This window comes from Arachis hypogaea, chromosome 20, assembly GCF_003086295.3.
Source record: "Arachis hypogaea cultivar Tifrunner chromosome 20, arahy.Tifrunner.gnm2.J5K5, whole genome shotgun sequence".
Taxonomy (NCBI): Eukaryota; Viridiplantae; Streptophyta; class Magnoliopsida; order Fabales; family Fabaceae; genus Arachis; species Arachis hypogaea.
In genome coordinates this window covers 9921504-9936354 of record NC_092055.1, presented here as the reverse complement: position 1 = coordinate 9936354, position 14851 = coordinate 9921504, and the positions used below count along the sequence as shown (strand labels likewise).

The 14851-nt window shown below is 35.2% G+C and overlaps 3 protein-coding genes and 2 non-coding genes across 5 annotated transcripts; 3 read left to right on the top strand and 2 right to left on the bottom strand.

Annotated features, from left to right (window-relative positions):
• Nucleotides 1–210: 210 nt before the first annotated feature.
• Nucleotides 211–2238, top strand: LOC112786714 (uncharacterized). Its single transcript, XM_025830085.3, has one exon. The coding sequence runs from the start codon at nt 764–766 to the stop codon at nt 2003–2005; it is 1242 nt and encodes a 413-aa protein (XP_025685870.1). The 5' UTR covers nt 211–763; the 3' UTR covers nt 2006–2238.
• A 472-nt stretch (nt 2239–2710) lies between these two features.
• On the bottom strand, nt 2711–7254 carry LOC112783266 (5-oxoprolinase 1). Its single transcript, XM_025826132.2, has 2 exons — nt 6952–7254; nt 2711–6710 (listed from the first exon to the last, which is right to left on the bottom strand). Exon 2 carries the CDS (start codon nt 6666–6668, stop codon nt 2853–2855), a length of 3816 nt encoding a protein of 1271 aa, XP_025681917.1. The 5' UTR covers nt 6669–6710; nt 6952–7254; the 3' UTR covers nt 2711–2852.
• A 259-nt stretch (nt 7255–7513) lies between these two features.
• Nucleotides 7514–7585, top strand: TRNAH-GUG (transfer RNA histidin (anticodon GUG)). The gene has a single exon. It is a non-coding gene; the product is annotated as a tRNA-His (tRNA).
• A 67-nt stretch (nt 7586–7652) lies between these two features.
• Nucleotides 7653–8674, top strand: LOC112783446 (dolichyl-diphosphooligosaccharide--protein glycosyltransferase subunit 4A). The gene is made up of 2 exons (XM_025826398.2): nt 7653–7730; nt 8392–8674. Exon 2 carries the CDS (start codon nt 8408–8410, stop codon nt 8519–8521), a length of 114 nt encoding a protein of 37 aa, XP_025682183.1. The 5' UTR covers nt 7653–7730; nt 8392–8407; the 3' UTR covers nt 8522–8674.
• Nucleotides 8675–14430: 5756 nt separating this feature from the next.
• On the bottom strand, nt 14431–14502 carry TRNAD-GUC (transfer RNA aspartic acid (anticodon GUC)). Its single transcript has one exon. It is a non-coding gene; the product is annotated as a tRNA-Asp (tRNA).
• Between the last annotated feature and the right edge of the window lie 349 nt (nt 14503–14851).

Genomic DNA, 14851 nt, shown 5'->3' with positions numbered 1-14851 from the left:
TTATATTTTTTGTTAATATCTTTTTTATTAAAAAATATAAAATATACTAATTCAATTGTTATATAATTTTGTATTTTTGTATTTTTATTTTAATATTCTGTGACTAAAAACAAACACAACATTAATGATCACATTAGAAAAATAACTCATTCTCAAATTTATTGTTTAAAAAATAAAAAAACATAATTGAATAATAAGAGAGAATTGGCAAAGGCGATAACAGCAAGAGTCATGAAAATGCTAAAAATAAGGGAACCAGCGTCAGAGTCTGGTAAAAGTAAAAAAACGGAAACACTGCACTCACGCCATGAAATTTCTAAACATAGATTTCAAGTTTCAACTCACACACCTCATCTTTCTCAGCCTCACACCCTTCATTTCAATTCAACAACTTTCCCTTTCCATTAAATTTTTCATTCTTCTCTCTTTCCCTTTCTCGCTCGCAAAAACTTCAATCATTTTCGTCTTCTCTAATCTCGTTCCTCGTGTGCGCCACGTGTTCTCAGATGACAGCAACTTGCTTAACCACACCACCGATCTGAGCGGAGCCAATGGAGGTCCAGAGGATCATGCTCTTGTTGCTCCTCTGCTGCAGAATTCTAAGCAATCGTGTAACTCTCGTGGGTGGAAACCACACCGCTGCCAGGTTCTGCACTCGCTAGAAACTACAAAGTTCCCACCTTTAATTTCTTAATTTGGGAATTTCAGAATTTCTTTCTTCCTTTCTTGTTTTCACAATCACATTCCTTTTTTCTGCGTCTGAATGGAGCTCGGTAAGGTGTGTAAGGGTAAGAGGAAAGGGAGCAGGATGGGGATGCATTTTCATGGTGGAACTATTGCTTTCAATCCCGATGCTGTTCTTGTCATTAGGATCCCAGAGGCTCAGGTTTTGCGCATTTTGTCACGATCCTTGTTTTTAGCTATTGTTATTGTGTCTTTGCCTTTCTTGGGAACCATTCTTACGGGATTCCCTTCTTCGAGTTCGAGTTCAAGCTCGTTGTTTTCTGTATCCGGTACCAGAACCTATTCTGGTTATCTCAATGCGGGGCTGCTGAATTCGGTTGTTCATGATTTGGCTGAAGAAGGTCTATTCAAGAAGGATGATAAGGCTCTGCTTTTGAGCTCTTTCCATGGCGGATTTGGATTTGGAGGTGTTGCTATCCTCAATAACAATGAGGTTGATGTGGTCATGGACTCTGATTTGGAAATGAAGAAAGGCTTGTTCCCTGATGAGTCCTATGACTTTGTGTTCACTTCTTCCGAAGACGCCGAGTTTGTCGATAGAATTCTGAAAGTTGGTGGCATTGTGGCTCTTCCATTGGCTGCTCAACCGTTGAATGCAGCTTTCAGAGAACAATCCAATTATAGAATTGTGTACCTTAGGAGATATGATTCCATCATTGTTGCATTGAGGAAGACCAGCTCGGCCACTATTAAGTTGGCTGATGATTCATCTTCTTCCAAAAAGAGGAAGCTTTGCAAATTTGGAAATGAAGAAAAGAAAATGGTGTTGGAAGGTCTTGAAGATGTGCTCCTTGAGCCACCTAGAGAGGTTGACACCAAATTGGAGTATAGAAAGAGTTTCAAGTACCTACCTAACTTGTCGGGTGATTCTCTTGAAGGCTATAGTAGAAGACTATTCATTGAAGTAGGCTTGGCTGAGGAAAACAAGGGTGTAATACAATGGTTTGAACATAACTACCCCAAGAAGAACACAGAATTCGAGACTCGTAGTATCAATGCTGATGATGCTTCTGCTTGGTTGTCTAAGCATGTGAAGGAGGAAGAGTATGTTGTGATGAAGGCAGAAGCAGAGGTGGTGGAGGAGATGATAAAGAAAAGGACAGTGTGCTTGGTGGATGAACTCTTCTTGGAGTGTAAGAATGAGTGGTGGCAGAAGGGGAAGAGAAAGAGTAGTCGAAGACGAAGAGCATATTGGGAGTGCTTAGCCTTGTATGGAAGGCTGAGAGATGAGGGTGTTGCAGTTCACCAATGGTGGGGTTGAATTTGAATTGAATTGAATGGAGAACCTAGTTATTAAGGTGCATAGTCTTTTGTGTTTCGCTGAATGGTCACCACTCTCCAGTGTTATATTATGATTTGATGATTGTCCTCTTTCTAGTTTCTTTCTGTATTTTGGAATTTGTCAATAAGGAATGCCAAGAATGGTGCATGTTGTACTCTGTCATTGTGATGTGATCGTACTATAAATAAAGAATAAAGGCTTGTTTTCCTTGATTCTTTTGTTGTTCTGTTCAATGGAGCTGTAGTAAGCTTGTGATGCCATTATATAATTGCCTTGGTTTAGCAGAAAGGCTAAGAAGATTATTTTTTTTTTTAATTTGATTAATATGCTAGTATACAATGCAGATCTCTAGTGATATATATGTCAAAATTTTCATTCCTAAAACGTTTAAAAAGTATTAGGATGAACTAGAAATTATTTATATATTTTTTTTAACAATGTCCAGCATTTTCACTTTGAGATTTTGTTGACAGCAGAAACTGCACCGGTGGCCAAAAAGTGGAATTGAGAAGAACTTATTTTGTTCTTGTCAAGCCAGAGAGGAATTCAAAACGATTCCAGGTTTATAGGGCAAAACTTTGAAGTTGTGTATGGTTCAAAAATAAGTTAAATTAGTATTTGGGGTCCCCTCAACATATATAACTTCAGGATTTGTTTCCCTCTAACTTTTGCAAAAAACGTTCCTTAAGAAATCAACAATCATCCATGCTAGACAAGATTTATTGATAGTATAGACCAGAGTGCCAGACCAAGGTATTTAAAACACAACACAAATATTTATTCATACAAAATAACATAGTAAAATGCAAGTAAATAATAATAATAATCACTTAGGAAAACCCCATCCACCACCACCAGGAGTTAAAATCTGAATGATGTCCCCTGCTTGTGCTTGAACTGTGTTCTTTCCACCAATATAAATCTTTCTATTATCTTTCCTGATAAGAAAATTGGCCCCACGAGCTCCATTTTTCCCACCTTTCAATCCTCTTGGTGCATGAACACGCCTCTCAGAGAGAATGCTCAATGTAACTGGACACTTGAACTCTATTTCTCTAACAATTCCATTACCTCCTTTGTGGTATCCATCTCCACCACTATTCTCTCTTATTCCAAATTTGTGCACAATCACAGCATACCTTTGCTCAAGAATCTCCACATCAGTGATTTGAGAGTTTGTCATGTGAACATGAACACCACTGGTTCCATCCCATGTTGGACCAGCCCCGGCACCGCCTCCAATTGTTTCATAGTAACCAAAAGTATCATCACCAAAAGTGAGGTTACTCATGCAGCCTTGTGAACACGCACATGCTTGAAATGCAGTTAGTATAACATCAGTTAGCCGCTGTGATGTTAGAACATTGCCAGAAACCACTGCAGCCTTGTCACTCGGAGAGAGGAATGATCCTGGTGGAATGTGAATCTTCACTGGTGCTAGACAACCTTGGTTGAGAGGAATATCGGCATCCACCAAGCAGCGGAGGCTATATATTACGGCTGCAGCTGCCACAGCTTTTGGAGCATTCCAGTTGCCATAAACTTCCTCACTTGTTCCACTAAAATCAAAAACTGCTTCTCCTTTATCAGAATCAATGGTAAGTTTCAAATGAATAACAGAACCATCATCCATGTAGTCCTCTTCTTCAACTGTCAGAATATTACTATTCTCACCACCAGGTATGGCTGTCTGAGACTTAATTCTAGGGACAATTGACTTGAGCATTTCCCTCACTGCCTCTTCTGCATTGAGTCTTACATAATTCATGTAATCTTGAACAGTCTCAAGACCATACTGCTCAATAAGCTCGCCAACAAGGTTTATTCCTCTTTGGTTTGCAGCTATCTGCGCTCTTAGATCGGATAAGTTGTCTTGAATCCTGCGAGTTCCAGGGATCTTATATGGCGCTTCATCAGCCGACGGGAACTGGAGTAGCTTAACAATTCCTTCTTCTTGGAAAATTCCTTTTTCCACAAGCTTGAATGCGAAGATTGTAGCACCTTCTTCCCATATAAACTTTGACAAAGGAGGCATGCTGCCAGGAGTGATGCCCCCAATTTCTGCATGATGCCCTCTATTCGCCACAAAGAACACAAGCTTCCCATTGTGGAAAATAGGTGTGATCACAGTCATGTCAGGGAGATGGCTACCTCCAGCACAGGGATGGTTGGTCAGCAACACGTCTCCTTCATTCAAATTTTCGCCCCAGTACTTTAGATGCCAACTAACTGTTGTGGACATAGCTCCGAGATGTGCAGGTATATGAGGAGCATTGGCAACTAGTCCTCCATCAGGTCCAAAAAGGGCACAAGAGAAATCCAATCTTTCCTTTATATTTGTTGATATGGAAGTTCTTTGCAGTGTTCTTCCCATCTGCTCAGCTATTCCCATGAATCTATGATTGAAAATTGAGAGTTGAACTACATCTGCAGCTTTCTCTGCCACTTTTGCAGTGCTTAGAGGGGCTTCAATTTCAATTTTGATGTTACCATATTTGGTAATTGTAGCTCTGCAGTTTGGTTCTACTATGACTGTACTATTTCCATTCATGATGATTGCAGGTCCTAGAATAACATGTCCATAGCCAAGATTTTCAAGTTTGTAGAGAGGTGAATCATGCCAGCTTCCAAAGTAAACCGGGTAATTACCTTCAATTTCAGGATTTCCAGAAGCAGGTGCCTGAGGCTGTGGCTTCAATATGTTAGTAACTCCTATCCCGCGGACTCTAACATCAGAGATGAGGATATTCCTGTTCTGTAGATCAAATCCATACTCGTGCCTGAACTGCTTCGAAAATTCTGCAGCATAGTCACTTGCATTTCCACCTTCAAATTCTTGTTTAACCATGATTGAGGTGTCTGTCCCTTCGTACCTCAAATTCAAATATGTTTGTGTCACTATGTTATCCTCCTTGAATCCTTGTTCTTTCAACTTCTGCTTTACCTCTTTTATCAGCAAGGATTCTCTTTGGGACACTTCAAGGAGAGAATCAGAACCATATACAGCAGAATATGGCTCTTGTACCTCTTCAACAACATCAGCTAGTCCCATTCCATATGCACTTAAGATCCCACAAAACTTGTGAATAAGTATCTCATTCATGCCCAGTGCCCTGGCAATGGCACAAGCATGCTGGGGTCCAGCACCACCGAAGCAAGCAAGAGCATGGTTCCTTGTCTCATGGCCTTTCATCTCAGTCAATTGCCGTATTGGACGACACATTGTTTCATTCGCAACGTCCACAAATCCTTGTGCAATCTCTTCAATAGTCATGTCTGTTGCATCTGGATCCTGGTTTCTTCTGTAGGAATTTACTTGTTTGGCAAGCTTCCGAAATTCCTCTCTAGTTGTATTGATGTCTAGAGGCTGATCCTCTTTTGGACCAAAAATGCAAGGAAAATGATCAGGGATAATATATCCTAAGATCAAATTGGCATCTGTAACTGCCAATTCTCCACCCTTCCTATAGCAAACAGGACCAGGTTGAGCACCAACGGATTCTGGCCCTACGCGAAAAGTACCAAACTGAAACTTCAACTTAGATCCACCACCAGCAGCGACAGTGTTTATGTCAAGTTGAGTTGCTTGTATTATAACTCCAGCAATCTGAGTTTCAAGAACCTGTTCATATTGTCCAGCGTAACGGCTCACATCAGTAGAAGTGCCTCCCATATCAAATCCAATCAAGGGCTTGCTTGTTTCAATCCCAAAAAGTGTTTGGGAGTAACCAACAACGCCACCCGCAGGGCCAGATAGAACTGCTTTGTGACCAGAGAATCGATTTTCTGGTGCTAGCCCTCCATCTGATTGCATAAACAGAACATTCACCTTCCCATGAGTCTCATCAAATTTAGTTATGAACCCTGACAAGTACTCTTTAATGACTGGACTCAAATAAGCATCCACAGTAGCTGTTAGGCCTCTAGGAACTGCTCGAACCATCGGACTCAAAGCCGATGACAAAGAAACATGTCTGAATCCGAGGCTCTCAGCCAGCTTACCAACAATCACTTCATGTTGAGGATAAGTGTAGGAATGCATAAACACAACAGCCAAACTGTTTATCCCTTTCTCCAACAAGCCTTTCAACAAAGGTTTCAGTTCTTCTTCCTTAGGCTGATTCACAACTCTAACAAGATCACCTGAAATTCCCTTAACTAAATTTGCAGAATAAGACTGCTTTGTGTATTCTTCCTCCTTCTCATGGATCAGCTCAATTCTTTCATCTATCTCTACCACCTCCTCATAAAGATTTGATGGTTTTGTGACAGTAAGGTCGAATATGTTAGGACGAGTCTGCTTGCCAATGTAAAGAAGGTCGCGAAAGCCACGAGTCACACACAGAGCAATTCTTTCTCCTTTTCTCTCTAAAAGTGCATTTGTTGCCACAGTTGTCCCCATCCGAATCCACTCTATCTTATCAGTAGGAATTTTCAAGTTTCGAGGAATTCTTTCCCCGGTGTATTCTTCAAGGATCCTCCTAATTCCTTCAACCGGAGCATCATCATAGTTGGCTGGATCAACTGAGAGAAGTTTTAGCACTTTGCCATTGGCTTGTCCAGGAATTTCAGCATAAATATCAGTGAAGGTGCCACCTCTGTCAATGCAGAACCTTATTTTTCCCTCATTGCAACTTCCCATTTCTTGTCACAAAGTTGCAAGAAAATAGTTCTGGTACAGAGCCTGAAAAACAAGATAAGAGATATCTATCTCACTATAACAATCCATAACTACAAGAACTAGCCAAAGTTGCAAAACTTGGAAAAACACAGTGGATCAATAAGAACTCAGAATTTTAATCACATGACAAACTCAGACAATATGTTAGTCAGCACTATATCAAATTCTAGGACCCAAACATACAAGAAAATGCAGTATAATGAGCAATGAATTAGTAATGAACTATTTTGTTAAGACAAAATACCTGAAAAGAATCACAGCAGGTGAAAAATCCAAATCCCCCTTGTAAGCTAGAAAATCATAAAGACTTCAAAAGGTCATCATCAAGCCACAATAGCTGAAAAGAGAATCACTTTGGATCAGTTTAGATTGTCTCTCTACTCAATCATGATAAAGTTTTTCTAGAGAAAAACAAAGGAGCTAATTTGGAAAAGAAACTAAACTAGAATGTTACTTAATACTGGATAAGGACAACAAACTGAGAGAGGAAAAGAAATAAGTCCTTACGTGAAATATAATAAAATAAGATAATACATGCAGACAAAGTGACACGTACATATATAATTATGATTAGTTTAAGACCCTTGGCCAAAATGATTTATTATGCTCCAATTATTGAACCAAAACAAAACATTGGTGTCCCACTCCAATCACAGTCACCACTCTCTATCTTATCCTTGAATGTCGTTTCTAGTTTCTACAATGTTTGCACTTCAGTAATAAAATAAAAAAATCAGATATGAGAGAGCAGTAAATACTAAATAAAATAAGATTATACTTTTAATTATTGAAAAACGTCACACAAAGTGGCTGTAGTTTAGTGGTAAGAATTCCACGTTGTGGCCGTGGAGACCTGGGCTCGAATCCCAGCAGCCACAGATTTTTGTTTTTAATCGTAACGTCTTGAAATGAAAACGACGGCGTTTAACAACTCGCCTTGTTTTTAATTGTTTCCTACCAAACTCCGATCCTAAATTTACAAAACAAAGCATCTCAACTGCACTGCTTCACCGTCACAAGAAGGTCAAAATTCTCATCTTTTCTATTTTAATTTCGTTATTCCTGTGTTTCGGTATTGAATTTTTCGTCGTTTATCCCTCAATTGAAGTGCTGATTTTTCCCCTTTAGAAAAAGCATCGCAGGAACGAGATTTCATTTTGGTTCGTTGTGATTGTCAACGATATGTGATTTTGAAATCTTTTTATTTTTATGTTTATTTTTCCCCCTTCTGTTTAGTTTCAGTCGCCTTACGCTTTGAATGCTCTGTTTGGATTTAACATCCAACGACCCATATTTATTTTCATACATGATTAAAAATTTAGCTGATGCATTGGATTGTATATTTAAAAGCAATGTGAATGTGAAAATGGTGTCATGGGTAGGTGATAGCTATAATAGTGAGGCAAGGTTTTTGAGATTTGAATTTGGTAGTGTTGGAATATTGGGGCAAACTTGTTAGTGTTATGACTTGTATATCATAGTTAAATGGAGTTGTAAGCTGTTTGAATCATATTTACAGAGAGTTCAATTATGTTAATTTTATCACTTTTGGTGTTTAGTTTCTTGGCCAATGGGGAATTATATTTGTTTGTGGATTTAATTCAATAATGATATTTGAGATTGTGTTAATCATCTGTATTTGATGATGTGCTTATCTCCTTTTAATGTTACTTGTGTACCTCAGGAAGACGAAGTTAGAGATGATTGATGATGAAGTCTTGGGATTCCTTGCCAACTTTCTTGGCATTTTCATTTTTGCTTTGGTTATAGCATATCACTTGGTCGTGGCCGACCCCAAATATGAAGCTAGCTAGAATACTTTGAATTTTCTGATGTGTTTGAGACAAAAGGTTTTGATTGATTTGGTTCTGTAAGGTCAGCTTATATGACTTAATATTGGTGAAACCAGAATTTTGTGGCTTATGCCAATTACATTTTTCAATATTTAAAAGCATGCTTGAATCTTATTGTGTCCCTCTGTTTACTGGTCGAGAAATTGCTCCATCATTCTTGGTCTATAGTGCATGGAATGGTAGTTGTTGTCTGATTAACCGATGAATATGCCAGCGTAAAGTGCTTATTAACTATGGAGTTGTTTAGATAACTAAGAGTCTGAATTATTGATTGACTGAATTTGTTTACCATAGTCCCCCCAAGTCTGAAGCTTGTAACAGCAGAGTATAAACATAAACTACTCAATAGTAATAGAGTTTTCCATACATATGAGACACATGCTCTATAAAAGAGGGAATCATATGATAGTATGATACACTACCTAAGAAGGCCATTAATGGGCATGGGGGCAAATAAACATAGTTAGAAGACTTGGAGTTTAACCTTTATTTTACTGCATATATTTGCTATGCAGCCTATATTATGCTACATTCTTTGCTGTGGAGCATACAGGTGCTGGATTATTCTGAAGGAAGTGTGGTAATTCGAGGCAACCTTTACTCTGGCCACTCTGTTTCTTGGTGGTGGTGGTGGGGGGGGGGGGGGGGGCAAAAGGTAGAAAATCCAGGGCAGGAATGTTTACAAAGTCAGGCAATGTTGATGCCAAAATTTTCCCGCTTGCCTGGACATTGCCAATCCTCAAAAGTGACATGCCAATGAAGAAATCTAAGAGAACTAAATGGGAACAGGTCATTGCTGGAGTGTATGATTGTAGTAAATTAGTATGAAAAGGTGGACAGTGTCAAGGATTATTTTGAAAAGGTCAAGGGGATTTGCAGTTTAGTCAAGGTCTTAGTTCATAGAGTTATACCTAATCGAAATTGGTTTTAAATGGCATCAAATGTTGGTGACTGTGTTAATTGAGCCATCGATATGTCTGCTATAGATGCAGAAGTGACAAGATTCATGCCTCTTGATCAACCTCATGGTTCGTTATATTTCCCTTCTAGCTTATTTACCTTAATGGCTGTCAGTGACCAAAATTAGGCTAGCTAAAGAGACGGCCTTAATGATGAATCAGCAGTTTAGAGTACTAAAATGCATTGTAGCTAAAGAGATTAATATGTGGTGGATATTCATGTCTTCTTCTCAAGAATTAATCGTTGGATTTAACATCTATGGACTGTACCTTTCTCATTAGTTGAAAGCATAGATTTAAGCTCGAATTATCATGACACCTTTTGAATCCCATAAATTCCAACTTTGACTGGTCAATTTTGTTGCTGATTAATGGTGATATATAGTTTTCATTTGAAATGTACACTTCAATTTTTGGTAAAATATTAGTTATTTTGTTATCATTTGATGGGTCACGGCTCTAAATTCTAATACATATGATTATATGAATAAGTCATTGACGCAATAATAAATTACAAACAGCACTGAAGTTTAAAAGGAGAAGACATCATAATAGTATAATAAGTCACAATCTATAAATAATGTATGAAAAAGGTACAAGCAATACCAATAAATTCATGAACTGGAAAATAAATAGTACAATGTTCTCACACCAAACTACAAAGAAGAAATAATGATAACATCAATCATAAAACTCTCTCACACACACAAGCGAACGTATATGAAATCAAGCTAACATAATATCCATTGCATGCATAATAAACCACCAAGAGAAAGCTTTTAATTGCCAGAGGGTGAAGGTGGAGGGGAGAAGAAAGGAATGGAGGGCATAGTTGTTGGGATTGAGGGAAAGTTTGGAAGTGAAGTGGCCGGCAATGGGGGAAGGTTCATCTGTGGGACGGTTGGGATCTTAGGGATGCTTATGCTTGGAAGTGGAGGCAGGGTAGTTGATGGTTGTGGAAGAGTTGGAATAGTTGGCAATGGTGGAACATTATTGCCCTGAATTGAAGGCAATGTTGGAATTGTAGGCAATGGTGGCAATGCTGTTGGTTTTGGCAGATTGGGAATGTTTCCAGGCAAATTTGGAACACTTGTTTGCAAAAGATTGCGAGCTGCTAGGCTCATGCTCATGCTTGACATGGTGATCACAGCAACAAGCAATGCTGTCATCAAAGATCTTCTTGCTGATGATGCCATGGCTGATGAAATGAGAGAAGAGAAGAGAATATATGGTAAATTGATTTGCTTTGAGGTTGGATGAGAAGCCAAAATATGGTGCTTGTTCTTATATAGAACTAGCTAGAGTGTGTGATTTCAATTACTCAACTCAAAGTTTGGAGAACTAACTAGAGACTCTTGGTCTTGTTAGTTCACCTTCCTGTTTTGATTTGAATAAATCATTTTTATTTATCTTAGACTACTGATGAGGTGGAATGGTTGTTTCTTGTTTGGTTATTGTAACTTGTGTAAACTGATTATAATTTATGAACACAAATATTCAAATGTAGGAGTAGAATGGCCAACACTAGTTTTGTTATTTCTTGCCTAATTTACAAGAATATTACATTGTTTGTTGTGTGTTAGTAAAGTTGGTTGATCTAATGGAGTTCAGCATATAGCGTTTCATCACTTTCAAAGTTAGCTCAATTTGACCAACAAAAAAGGCATTTTATATTAATTTTTTTATTTCCTACAGAAATATGTTGATGCAGGGTTTGTACTTTGAAGTAGTTGGAAAATTTTCTTATGATAAATAGTAAAATAACTATTATAGTAAAATAACTTGATACTAATAAACTTAGTTTTTTAAAGTAAGCCGCTCCAATTTGATTAATTATTTTCATGTTCTCATTATTGAAAATAAATTGTAAACGATTTTGTTAGGGGGACAACAAAAATCAATAAAAAATAATTGGTCAATAAAAATTCTTATATCCAAAATTAAGATTGACTGCTTTTAAGTTAACTTTTTTATTACTTCTCAAGATTTATTTAATTATATAATAATCAAATCCAAATCGATAACTCTCGGAGTAATTGAGTATCTCAAATTTAAATGTAATTATTTATCCTTTTCAATTTGTTTTTTCAATGAGTATTTTAAAATATCATCGAAATTTTATTATACAATAAAGTTTTATATATATATAAATAAATCGATATCAATTCATCCACCATATTAAGAGTTAATTGTAATTACTTACGGTGTTAAAAGAAGGGTGTAAACATTTTATGATTTTAACCTTTTCACCATATTCATGCTGTTTATCAGGGATGCATAAATCCAACATGAATACAAGGTATATTTAATAAAATTATTAAATATAAATTAATTTTAACTCCTATTAGTACATTGAATTAAAAATAACATATAAAAATGTACTTGTATTTATTAAATTTTAATAACATATAAAAATTAATGATTTTTTAAATATTTTTTTTATAATAGGAGTACATTTTTATATACTTTAAATACTTTGTATAAAAATGTACTTGTATTTATCATACAAAAATAAAGTGTTGTGCCAATATAATAACATTATAACATTTTAAATTAATTTTTTTTCTAGGATTTTAGATTAAAAGCAGCACATGAAAAAGTATTATTGGTATTTTAAAGCTAACTTAATTAAGAAAGATAGAACTGTATTTTTTAGGATTTTATGTACATAATTAGGCTAATTTTTTTTAATATTGATCAAAGATGTGTGTTACACTATATTATTTGGTTTCAAGTAAGTTTTACTCTACTATATTTTTTTTTTTACTTTTCAAAAGATACAAATCTAAAAAATTTTATAAATTAATTTTTAAAAAAATATCATTGACGTTTTATAAAATTTTGTAGATTTGTGTCTTTTGAATTATAAAATTTTATAAAACGTCAATGATATTTTCTTTTAAATTAATTTATAAAATTTTTTAGATTTGTGTCTTTTGAAAAGTAAAAAAAACATATAGTAGAGTAAAACTTACTTGAAACCAAATAATATAGTGTAACACACATCTTTGATCAATATTAAAAAAAATTAGCCTAATTATGTACATAAAATCCTAAAAAATACAGTTCTATCTTTTTTAATTAAATTAGCTTTAAAATACCAATAATGCTTTTTCATGTGCTGCTTTTAATATAAAATCCTAGAAAAAAATTGATTTAAAATGTTATAATGTTATTATATTGGCACAACACTTTATTTTTGTATGATAAATACAAGTACATTTTTATACAAAGTATTTAAAGTATATAAAAATGTACTCCTATTATAAAAAAATATTTAAAAAGTCATTAATTTTTATATGTTATTAAAATTTAATAAATACAAGTACATTTTTATATGTTATTTTTAATTCAATGTACTAATAGGAGTTAAAATTAATTTATATTTAATAATTTTATACTAGAGTTAATTTACTATAATCTTATTTTATACTTCTTTTAGTATATATTTTTTATATTATATAGTATTTTTTCTGGTATTTTATTATACAATGTGTAATTAGCCATTTGATTCGAAATGTGAGTAATTCGAATCAATTTGATTCGAACTACCTTAGGCCACGTGCTCCAAGTAATTCGAGTTAATATAACTCGAACTATGCATGCAAAATTCGATACAATTTGATTCGAACTACGTTCGAATATTGCTTGGGAGTAATTCGATGTGATTCAATTCGAATTACGTGTAAATATAATTTGAATTTTATTGATTCGAATTATATAAAAGTCATATTTGGTGGAATGGTGTATCAGAATTCATTTTGGCTGAATTGCGTAAATTGTTTCCTCCCATGGCTTAATAACGTTTTTTATCCCTAAAATATGTTTCTTGATAATATATATATATATATATATGTTCAGTGAAATTAATAATAGATGTTATGTTTTTATATTTTAATTAATATTTTTATGTTATATAATACTTTTTTTTGTTTCATAATAATTTATTTTGGTGTAAATATAATATAATATTTTTAAAATTTAATTTTTAAGTGTAAGATTTTATTAGTTTGTTATATATAATTTGCAAAATAATGTATTAAACACGCTAACGAGTTATAACCCAAATGATACTGTCTCTCTATATTCATTTAGTAGTCGTGGATTCAAGTTTCACATCTAACTTTGAAAAAAAAAAAAAAGAGTGTTAAACACAAGATGAATAATATTTATTATAAAGGATGATATATTCTAAACAATAGGTCTCCAAATACAATAATCCATATGTGCATACAACAGAAAAGACTCAAGAAAATTAAACAAATAAAGTGAAAGGTAAAAATGACATAAAATGACGAGTACAATAACTCATTAAGTAGTGAACAATGCAACTAATAAGAACATGAGAAGGTATATATAATATAGCCCTTATAATAATCATCATATTCATATTTTCAACTTTCAAGGGGTGGTGGTAGAAGGTGGTGGGGAGAAGAAGGGGAAAGTGATTGGAATAGTCGTTGGGATTGGGAAAGAAGGAATGTTGGGCAGTGTTGGCTTTGGAAGTGGAAGCTGTGGCAATGGTGGAAATGGTGGCAATGTTATTGGCTTTGGAAGTGTAGGCACACTTGTTGCTTGCATAAGATGCCGTGCTCCTACGCCACTCTTCATGCCTGAGAATGAAACAATAGCAACCAAAATTGCCATCATGAACCAACTCTGGTAAGAGCCCATTATTGCAGATCCTTTAATTGGATGCAAAATTTAACAAGCTTTCAATTTGGTTTTGATAGATATTATTATCATCAATTGGGACCTTTTTATAGATAAGGCTTTTTAATTAATTTGTGGGAAACATGTTTAGAGATTTGGTTTTGTTAGTTAACCTTCCTTGGACTTGGATAGTGTAGCGTTGCAAATTCTAAATTAGGACAACCAACCTCTTTTTGCTGCAAAAAAAAATACATGGAACGCCGTTGCCGGGGATCGAACCCGGGTCACCCGCGTGACAGGCGGGAATACTCACCACTATACTACAACGACTTTGGTGTTAAAATGACTATGAATTTATAATTAATTTCTAGTCCAGAACTAATGTTTTCTTCCTATTAGCAGCAAGTAGTAACAACTTGTAGAGGCCTGGTATTTTTATTATTTTTATTTTGTATATTTTTAAAAAAATAAAGATACATAAAAGAAAATGTATACATTGAAGTGATTTGCATCATGATTTTGTGGGGTTATAGTTGAATCTTGATAAGTTGACAAGGCATTATATACCTTGTACACGAAATGTATTGCTTCTGTAATATCTCAGCAAAGGCCGATTACTCAAATAATTGAACCATCAAACTCCATACGAGGTATAATGTCATATTTGGAGACGAATTTA

Excerpts from the sequence above, each read along its gene's own strand:
- LOC112786714 (XM_025830085.3), top strand. The coding sequence starts at position 764 with ATGGAGCTCGGTAAGGTGTGTAAGGGTAAGAGGAAAGGGAGCAGGATG.
- LOC112783266 (XM_025826132.2), bottom strand. The coding sequence starts at position 6,668 with ATGGGAAGTTGCAATGAGGGAAAAATAAGGTTCTGCATTGACAGAGGT.
- LOC112783446 (XM_025826398.2), top strand. The coding sequence starts at position 8,408 with ATGATTGATGATGAAGTCTTGGGATTCCTTGCCAACTTTCTTGGCATT.